This window comes from Cynara cardunculus (assembly GCF_001531365.2).
Source record: "Cynara cardunculus var. scolymus isolate 2C chromosome LG 10, CcrdV1, whole genome shotgun sequence".
Lineage (NCBI taxonomy): Eukaryota > Viridiplantae > Streptophyta > Magnoliopsida > Asterales > Asteraceae > Cynara > Cynara cardunculus.
Window position 1 is genome coordinate 20,493,786 of NC_037537.1, and position 11,025 is coordinate 20,504,810.

Genomic DNA, 11,025 nt, shown 5'->3' on the forward strand with positions numbered 1-11,025 from the left:
TTCATCAAAAAAAGTATTATATGAAACAATTTCACAAGATTAAACAATTTCATGAAAAAATTTCATAAGATTAAACAATGAAATCGACGGATGAATGTGGTTTGCAAGGTTTACACAAATGAAGGTCATTTGATCACTCATCTATATATATATATATATATATATATATATATGGGATCACGTGAGACCCACCTGTTTTTGTGAGACCCGTAAGACCGTTTTTTTATACTTGAAATTTTATAGCAAAACACTGTGAATGTAAGAAAAAGTTGGGCCTTCATAGTAAAAACATTATGAAAGTTACCTTCACAGCGTTTTGTTGTAAAATTTCGAGTGTAAAAAAATGGTCTCAGGTGAATCTAACCCTATATACATATATATGTTATGTACATTTAAATATAAAACAATAATAATAAAATATAATATATCATTTATTTGATTTAGACATTTTAGGACAGACTTTCTTTTAAAAACCAATGAATCTTGAGAACTTGTGCATCATGTGTTATTTTATATGGTTTTTTTTCATCTAAGACTGACATATAAAATATTCATTAACATATATTTATTTCACATTACGATTCTTTAACATGTATTCTATTCAGAAATCAGAATGTGAACTCTTTAACATGTTTGTAAAACAAAAGATACACGTAAAAAGTTTTACATCATGAATAAAATACATATGAAACAAATGTATTTGTGAAACAAATGTATTTTAATCAATACAGTAAATATTATACTTAGACGGAAAAAAAAATCATGTGAAACAAAACATTAAGAAAAAAGTTCTTACAAATCTCAAAAATTTTAAAATTCTCAAATAATTAAACCCTATGATTTTTATATTTTTCAATTTTCAATTTTCAATGCATTTAACAACCTTATTAAAAGGTGGGAATAGCAATGTCCTATAATAATCCCCTTATTAATCTTAACTAAATATTATAATTGATATTATTATTTGTAATTTAGTTATCAATAGTTAAAAGTTTGGTTTTTATTTGGAAAAAGTCTAAAAAAACCAATAAACTTTAGTGTTTTAAATATTTAAATTATTGAACAAATTTTTGGAACAAATGTCTATTGGATTTTTTTTAGAGTTGCGATGTTACATACTCAAAATATTTTAAAATAAAAAAAAAAGTGAAATTCTGGAAAATCATCATGCAATATGCATGATTTGTATGAATATATCATCATCATCATGTACATACCTCCACTGACGTCATAGGACATACACCACCGTTCCAAACCCTCACTCTCACTTTACTCTGCCACTTCTCCTTCAATTCAGCAACAGATCATTAGCAGGAAAATGGAAGAAGTGATCAGGAATAAGCAGGTTGTATTGAAGGATTACGTTACTGGCTTCCCTAAGGAATCTGATTTGTTTCTCGATGCTTCCGCCACCATATCCCTCAAGCTTCCACAAGGTTCCAATGGCCTCCTCGTTAAGAACCTTTATCTCTCCTGTGATCCTTACATGCGTAGTCGGATGAGCAAAGTTCAAGGCAGTTACCTTGAATCCTTCACTCCTGGTTCGGTCGGTAACTTTATCTTCAATCATTTTTCAGATTTTCTTTATAATAACATAATATTCTTCAGTGTCTTTTAGTTTGTGTATTGAGCGATTCTCCTTAGGGTTGTGCTTTTCTATGTCTAAGCTCGAATCCAAGTGGAGAACCTGAATTCAAGTTAAAATGACGAGAAATCCATTGATCTACCGCTAAGCCACTGTATGACATAAGATCTATGCTCATTTATCGGGAATTTGCTTTTGTTTGAACAGGAAATTGTATAATTACTTGCGACAAAACATGAACCACCAGTCAACTAACGGTAGGTATAAAACGAATTGAACATTTTGGATCAAACACGGCCAAGAATAGAGCTTTATATGCTGACAAAAAATAAATCTAACTTGTACTGGTACTGTTTTAATGTCTACCTTTTCCCCTTCCACGTGAGTTTATGTGCCTCTTTGTTAAATTGTAACAGATTGATTGTCTATTTCTGTTTCTAAATTGGGACTTGCTCTGTCTTCTTGTTTATAGCTTAGTTGGTGCATAGCACCGACATGTATGACTTACAAACCCTAGGAACAGATTCACTACCACTATGCAAATTGAATAGATAAATTCAATTACAGCATTGAATGTATTTTTCGACATTTGTGGTCATTGAGTGATTTCTAAGATTCAAAACCATAGAGAATTCTATTTGACTGAAGTTGTCTCTTTGCAAAAATGAAAGGTAGAGATTACCTACAGAGACTTCTTTCTCCAGCTCTTACACATCCAAGGGGCCTTAATGCACCTGACTCTTTTTCTTTTGCTTGTATTTTGAGGGGAGCAATTTACTATATCAGCTTGTGTTTTCATGTACCCATTACCACCTTGCAGCGAATAGTAGGATATGGAGTAGCTAAAGTTGTGGATTCTGGGCATTCAAACTTCAAGAGAGGTGACCTGGTTTGGGGATTTACTGGATGGGAGGAATACAGCATTAACACTTCTCCTGAGACTCTATTCAAGATTCAACATACTGATGTGCCTCTGTCCTATTATACGGGAATTCTTGGTATGTTTTCTGTTTTTGGCGTTTCTAGTCTTACTACACCTTAGCCAAACATATCACGAGCTTTAAGAGTAGGTCAATTCCACTATTCCCCTGTGTAGTTCTGTAAAAAGAGAAAATGTCACAAAAATACAACAGCCCGCTTGATCCCCCCCCCCCCACACCAAAAGAAAGCACACACTCGAAGTCCTCGTTCAAATTCGGCTATAGGATCTAGTTGGTGCGGCTCCATTCCTTGTGGACCTGAAGGTAAAGCTTCCCACACTTGAGCTGGCTTTGGTTCACCCTAGACTGCTGTTAACTAAAGAGTGGAGCAAGTATGTTATTGTAGATGAGATGGTTAATGCATGAAATTTCAGTCCATGGAAAAAGAGAACCTTCCAATAGCATTTGGCAATCAGCCAATCAATGGACAAATGGGTTTCTGTTATGTGCCTTGGAGATTCCATAAACAAACTTTTGAAATTGTGCAGGAGTAATGTTCACAATTCAGAGATGTTGAAGTGTAAGTCTTTTAACGGCAATCTGCATGGCCTTGATATTGTCCAGATCTCCTGAGGGAAACTTGTGGTCTGGATTTCTCAATTCATCTATGTATATATGTATATGTCTATACAAATACATGTCTTAAGCTGAGTCCTGGACCCATAAAAGTTGTAGAAGCATTAGGAAAATAAACGATAGAATTCGGGCCCCATGAAAATCATACTCATGCGCCAGAGGATAAGAAATTATGATAAAGGATGGTCTAATTTATGGTATCTGGGACAATAATATTCTCTGTGAGAGCCCTGTGCCAGCACAGGAAAATTGGACGGGCCTTGAGAACCACAACTTATTGTGTAAATAAATTAGGATTCATCGATTATATTGTCTTTGGTCAATATAGATTGCCCTTTTTTAAGCATTCACAGAATACTTTCAAGACATTTTAGTAAAATTCAAATACTTTTTATTTAAGTTCATATATAGTCCAACATGGTAATTTGCATGAAAAGTATGCAGCAGTAATTAGAAGATTGTGTTCAATGGTTGATCTATACGTTTCACCATCTCCTGATTTTCTTCCTGTGGATGCTTTGTAGGTATGCCTGGTCTGACTGCTTATTTTGGTTTCTATGAGATTTGTGCTCCAAAGAAAGGAGAGTATGTGTTTGTTTCAGCGGCCTCTGGCGCAGTTGGTCAGCTTGTTGGGCAGTTTGCAAAGTTGTCAGGATGCTATGTGGTTGGAAGTGCTGGAACAAAAGAAAAGGTTGGTGCTTTGAAAAAATTTGTATAGCTTTTACTTATAAGATGGGTAAAAATTAGATGAATCCCCTTTAAGAAATTATCTTTGTTGGTTTTTGCTTCCTTTTTATCTTGCTTATGTTACCTATGAAAGGCTGCTAGTTAACCACTTGTGATATGCTACTGTTTAAGTCAAACATCGGCTAGACATGAACCATTACATCTTTATATATGTTGAAATCCCCCCCCCCTTCCCTCTCTCTACAAGGACTGTTTTGGAGAGAGATTCAAAGGGGTTCTACATATCCTGAAATGGTATTAAAGTCGGGAGCATCCACAATGCTAAGCTTTTTATTTGAGCTTTTCCCAAAAAAGTGGGACCCACAAGCTCCAAACAAAACAAGCTTATTGAAAGCTTGTGCATAATGGAGTTGCAAAGAAAAAAGTGGCTTTTTATGTCAGATCTTTATCCATATCTTATGTGGCTAAAGAGCTCTCCAAAAAGCTACGTTCTGGATGTTCTAACACCACCTACGGACTCAACAGGTGACAGTTAACATCCTCTTTTGCCTCCATTCGTGGGGGCACCGTCTAGTCTCCATTTGAGGCTCGTGTTGGAGTCTCACATCGGCTAGACCTAGACCATCAAAGTTCAAACGTGTATATACATTGTAACACCCCCTCTCTAAAACTGTTTCTTTTGGAGAGGGATTCTAAAGAGTTCCACATATCCAAACAGCTATCAATAAATATTTTTATGGTAATGTTACACGCCTTAGCATCATTGTCTTTTGGTCTCAATATCGTTTTTGTATGTGTATTTCATCACCCAAGGTCGAGCTGCTGAAGAATAAATTTGGATTTGACGAAGCTTTTAACTACAAGGAAGAGCAAGATCTAGATGCAGCTCTAAAGAGGTTAGCCCTAAAGCATAGTTGTCACCTAGGGTGTTAACAAGTCGAGTTGCAGGTTATTCGAGCTCGGCCCGAAAAAGTATTACCAGGCTGAAGCTCGAGTCAAACTCGAATAACTTTTTCACAGTAGGGCTTGGTCTCGAATATTATTTCAGAGCTCGAACTCGATACTGGTTTACGGACTCGAACTCGAGATCGATTACCTTGTTTATGGCTTGACCTAGATAATTTTTATACTTGAATTATATGATTCATGAACAAATGAGCTTGTTTGGCTTGGAAAAGTGTATGCTCGACTTCACTTGGCTAGACTCGAAGAATTTAATCTAGCTTTCTAACGAGCCGAGTTGAATACTGGTGTTATGGAGCTCTACTTGCTAAGTTAAACGAGTTTTATTGTGTGTTCAAGATCCACTCGAGCTCGACAATTATTAAGCTCGAGCTCGTGTAGCTTGTTTAAAGCTCGACCCATTAAGAGGATTTTTGTTTCTTTTTGAAGTATATAATATTTATATATGACAAATACTTACTCGCACTCCCCACCATTGCTAAGGTTTGAATCCTTAATCTCCACGGAGGCTAGCGTTAACCCTGGGCCAATGACCCTTTGATATAAAAGAAATCGTTGTCAGATTAGTTTTCTAAGATGGTTCTTTTTATGTAAATCTATCAGGTACTTCCCCGATGGCATTGATATTTATTTTGAGAACGTTGGGGGGAAGATGTTGGAGGCCGTACTGTTGAATATGAGATTACATGGACGCATTTCGGTTTGTGGGATGATCTCACAGTACAACCTGGAGCAGGGGGAGGGGGTGCGAAACCTGGTTTGCCTGGTAACAAAACGTGTGCGCATGCAAGGGTTCATCGTGGGTGATCGCTATGATCTGTATCCAAAGTATATGGAAATGGTTATACCCCTCATAAAAGAAGGGAAGATATGTTGCATCGAAGATATTGCTGAGGGACTTGAGAGCGCACCTGCGGCTTTGGTCGGGCTATTTTCTGGCCGAAACGTTGGTAAGCAAGTGGTGGTCATGGCTCGTGAATGAGTCGATATGGTTGGCTTTTAGATTTGGATGGTTATATTGGAGTATTCTTATGAATAAGAATTTATTGTAAAGCAAGAATATAGAAGTAATTTAAACTTTCTATAGGTGTGTTATATATCTTTTCAATCTTCTTTAGATTTTCAGACTTATTCATCTTCTTTTATTGTTTTCTCCGTTTTAAAGAAGAGTTTAGCATGACTGTTGAAACAAATTTTCTCCAAATCTCCAAATGTTTTAAAATAGCATAGAATGGACGGACCCATATTTTTTTTTTAAATGGTGGTACCATTTGACTATAAGAAAAAAATTATAGCGAAAAATTTTCAAACAGTGGCATCGGTTAACTATAAAAAACAAATATACGAATTTTTTTTTTTAATTGGTGGCATTATTTGACCAAGAAAATGATGCTAACAATATTTGAATTTGGGTTTGGAGTGGAATAAAAGCTTTGCAAACCAACTCTACTAAATAAAATTTGTTCTCATTATAGTTTCAAAATACATATGATAACACACAACAAATTAATATGATTGCACCCTTCATGAATATATGTTTTTTTACTTTTCGAAAATAATACAATGGCATCATCATGATAGGTCTGTCCAGAGAGCAACGGTCCAGGACAGCAAAAAGCCCAACAACATCCATTTTCTACAGCCCAATATACATGAAATGTTACCGTTACCAGTCTATTAATCTCAATCGTTCTAGATTCGTCCTCCTCCTCCCTCGATGCTCGCAGTCTCGCCTCGCTCTGTCGCTCACGGTCACGGACGAAGAGTTTTCTCAAATCAGTGAATCACCACTTCTTCTGAACTCAGATTCACGAATCACGAATCGAAATCTCGTTCTCTGCCTCTCTCGACTCTCGACTCTCGCTCGCCTCTCGCATCTCGTGACTTGTGAGGTTAGGCCATTAGGGTTATTTACTTTACGTATTTCATTATTTATGTTTCTAATTCTTGTTTGATTGCAAAACCTAAGTATGATATGAAGCTGTGAAATTGGTCCTTTGTGGTTTGTCATTTGTGTTTCTAATTCTCGCTCTCTGCCTCTCTCGAGTCTGTTACTGTATCGTGTATCACTGTATGTCTGTATGTATAATGTTAAATTGTTAATGTATCATGTATGCCTCTTAATTGAAAAACCTAAGTATGACTGATTGACTGGATGAAGTTGTATGTAATGCTGTATGCCTAATTGTCTACCTACAAATTAGTCTAATACTGTATGTATACTCTTGTTCCTTCCTGAAAAAAAAAAACAACCATTTCTTGTTAGATTTTCCATTCCTTTCAATTTGCTCAAGCCTTCAAATTTTTACTTTTTAGGGCTGTTTAGAAGCTTTTTAGGAGCTGTTTTGAAGCTGGGTAGTATAGGACAAAAGCTTAGGATTAATGCTTATGTTTTCTCCTTTTATCAATTTGTCCAGGTTGCTTAATCATTCCACTTTCTTGGCAATTTCACAACACGAACTACGAAGGACCAAATCCAGGTGTTATCTTTCTATTCTTTGTATTGTATCATTTGTTTAACAATTTAATTACTTAAGTTATGCTTCCTCGATTACTACCCTCGGGTGCTCAAGATAGGAAAAGAAAGGAAAGGCAAGAAGAAATTGCTCAATCGAGTAATAATGAAACACTTGATATAGAGCTACAAGATTTTATAAAAAAGGATATTGATCATTGGAAAGAAGTTTTGGTTAGAATAATTGCTGTTATTAAATGTCTAGCAAAGAATAATATAGCTTTTCGTGGGAAAAATGAAAAATCTTTTGAAGAATCTAATGGTAACTTCTTAGGCTTAATTGAAATGATTGCTGAGTTTGATCCGGTTATGAAACAACACTTTCAGCGTATCAAAGAAAAAAGAACTCATCATCATTGTCTTAGCCACAAAATTCAAAATGAATTGATTGACATGTTGGCATCTAATGTTAAGAGTGCAATCATTAAAAAGATCAAAGAGGCAAAATATTTTTCAGTTATTCTTGATTGTACTCCGGATGCAAGTCATCAAGAACAAATGACTTTGATTATAAGATGTGTTGACGTGTCCAACTCTCCTATACAAGTAGAAGAGTTCTTTTTAGAGTTTTTGGTGGTAGAAGATACATCTGGTTTAGAACTTTTTAATGTATTACAAGATGTTTTGAAATCACTTGATTTGGATATCAATTATGTTCGGGGACAAGGGTATGACAATGGCTCTAATATGAAAGGGAAACATCAAGGTATGCAAAAAAGATTACTTGATATAAATCCTAGAGCCTTTTATATGCCATGTGGTTGTCATAGTCTTAATTTAGTTTTATGTGATATGGCAAATTCTTGTCACAAAGCAAAAACCTTTTTTGGTACTTGTCAAGCCATATACAATGTCTTTTCTAATTCTACAAAAAGATGGACTGTTTTATTAGAATACATTGATGATTTGACTTTGAAATCTTTATCTGCCACCCGATGGGAAAGTCATATTGAAAGTGTTAAAGCTATCAAAACTCAAGTTGGCCAAATTAGAGATGCTTTAATACAATTGGCTCAAGTAAGTGAGGATGGAAGAGTGTGTAGGGAAGCCGAGTCTTTGGTTAATGGTGAGCTTTCAAGTTTTGAGTTTATTGTAAGTTTGGTTATTTGGCATGAAATTCTATATAGAATTAATTTAGTTAGCAAGAAGTTACAGTCTAAAGATATGCTTCTTGATATTGCAATACAAAATCTAAAAGGATTAGTTGAATATTTTGAGAAATATAGGGAAAATGGGTTTACACGTGCAATTCGTGAAGCTAAAGAGATTGCAAGTAATATTGGAGTTGAACCTGAGTTTGCTGTAAAACGTTTTTTCTCAAGGAAAAAACAATCTGATGAAATTCCAAATACGGAGAAAGAACAACAATCCGCTCAAGAGACATTTAGAACTGATTATTTTCTTGTTTTAGTTGATATGGCTCTTTTGCAGTTACGAACCAGATTTGAACAAATGCAAGAATTTGAATCTATGTTTGGTTTCTTGTTTGATGGGCGAAGTTTGGTTACTTTAAATAATGACGAGTTAAAAAAATGTTGTTTGAACCTTGAACTTGCTTTAACAAATGGTAATGATTCTGATATTGATGGCAAATATTTATTTATGGATTTACAAGCTTTGCAGGTAATGCTACCAAAAGAAGCATCTAAGAGTGGAAATCCTTGGACATCCATACAGATTATGGAATTCGCAAAGAAAATGGACGTGTTTCCACATGTCTTGCTTGCTTACAGGATACTATTGACCGTACCGGTCACCGTAGCATCTGCAGAAAGAAGCTTTTCAAAGTTAAAGGTGTTGAAGTCATATCTACGGTCCACCATGAGTCGAGAAAAATTGAACGAGTTAGCAATCTTGAGTCTTGAGAATAAGTTTTTAGCTAATATTAGTTATGATGAAGTGATAGATATTTTTGCTTCAAAAAACACAAGTAGGCATCATGTTAGGTGAATGGTGATGTATTTTATATTTTGTTACCCGGGGTTTTGGTTTATGTCCCCCTCGTTGCATCATTTTTGTTATATTTAAAATAAATCGGCGTGGGGATGAGCCGCCTAGATTGACTAGGTTTCAAACCCCTTAAAATATTTATTTTGGTTTTTATTCACACATATAAGGGACTTTTTTTTGACTTTCCGTCATGGGCATCCAAAATCTCAGGGCCGGAGATGCTCTAGCCAACTTAGAACCGTTTATGCCAAGCTTGGACATTTTAAGACCCCATGGTGAAACAACTTGGAATCGATCAAACCAAGGTCAGATTTTTTAGTTACTACTGTTTATTTCCGGGTTTGGGTTGGGATCATGAGCCTAATTTATTTTTCTTGTCCAATGAGTTTAATATAGCAAACTCACGCCCTTTTTACAGACTTGAAAACTTGCCCTTACCCACCCTATAAACGGGCTGGACGTGTCCATGAGCTTAAAAATCTTTTTATATTTTTAAGAAAACAAAACTTATATAAAATCACAAGTTATGTAAAATAATTCAAAATACATACCAATTTTTCCAAGTTAAAGTTAGACGTAAATACATAACAATTTACATAATTTAGAACAAGATGGTTAAAGTATGGAGTGTCGATAAAACAAATAACCAAATGAGATAATAAGGAATTAATCATTTGAGATAACTGTTTTTTAAACTTTTTAGATTTTGAAAGACTGTTATTACGATGAGTTATAATAAAGTGGAAAATTGATAATTGTCAAGAATTTTTTCAGTTTTATTTGTAAATTTTAATTATAAAAGTTAATCATTATAAAAATATTAATGGGTCGTATCCAATTCTTTTTTTTTTTTTTTTTGCATCGCCCGTGTCTAACCATTAATCTTAACAAGTCAGTCTAGACCCGTCTGTTTTCTTCGAAAATGATAAATCCAATCCGCTTAACTAATGAACTGAACAAGACGAGTCTAATAAGTCATCCCGTCCTTAAACTGTTCTATTTTTAGCGTCGTTATCGAACTAAAATTTTATAAGAATAGTGAGGCCATTGGGTCTAACCAATTTGGAACCACTCATACTAAGCTCCTTTTTTAGTTAATTACTACTTAAGCCTAAAAAATTAGTATATTATGAATAAAGTAATTTATATTAATTAATTTAATTAATTTTTTTTTTTTAAAACATGGTAATATATTTGTTATGATATAAATATATGATTGATTAGGCATTTATCTTTTTATCAACTTTTTTTTTTAAATTTTACTTTTTTTATAATCATTTTTTAATTATTTTTACAAATAAAAAATTGTCAATTATAATTATACAACTCTTATCGTAATTTTTGAATTTTTTTTTAGACACAGAGGTTTAAATCTGGTAATTTTAGGCTATCTGCAAAGCAAATGGTTATGTTGGGATTAGTCGGCTTATATAACGAGTTGAATATTCAAGTTAATAAAAAAAATCTTTTCGATTTTTCATAAGAACTTCATATTTATATTTTATTCAAAAGTAAAAACATTATCGCTTTTTTAAAACCATATAAAAACATATTATTAAATCGACTGAGATAAAAAATAAATAAATAAAATAAAATATTAAAATCAAGATGTATCTAACTGTACAGTTAGTAAGAGTACCCTTTTAGTTACTTTTTAAAACGGGGGTGGCTAATGGCACCCCTATCATGTGCTAATGCCACCCCTATGTAGGTTTTAATCATTTCTGTTTTATAAATTTTTGTGTTTTTTTGTTTTTTTGTGATGATTA

General features: G+C 34.1%; 2 protein-coding genes across 2 annotated transcripts; both read left to right on the forward strand.

The window, feature by feature from the left end:
• The first annotated feature begins 1,224 nt into the window (after positions 1 to 1,224).
• LOC112519236 (2-alkenal reductase (NADP(+)-dependent)-like) lies at positions 1,225 to 5,915 on the forward strand. The gene is made up of 5 exons (XM_025127253.1): positions 1,225 to 1,546; positions 2,406 to 2,583; positions 3,666 to 3,832; positions 4,642 to 4,724; positions 5,395 to 5,915. The coding sequence occupies exons 1-5, from the start codon at positions 1,319 to 1,321 to the stop codon at positions 5,771 to 5,773; spliced, it is 1,035 nt and encodes a 344-aa protein (XP_024983021.1). The 5' UTR covers positions 1,225 to 1,318; the 3' UTR covers positions 5,774 to 5,915.
• A 1,415-nt stretch (positions 5,916 to 7,330) lies between these two features.
• On the forward strand, positions 7,331 to 9,256 carry LOC112520102 (zinc finger MYM-type protein 1-like). Its single transcript, XM_025128402.1, has one exon. The coding sequence runs from the start codon at positions 7,331 to 7,333 to the stop codon at positions 9,254 to 9,256; it is 1,926 nt and encodes a 641-aa protein (XP_024984170.1).
• The last annotated feature ends 1,769 nt before the right edge of the window (positions 9,257 to 11,025 follow it).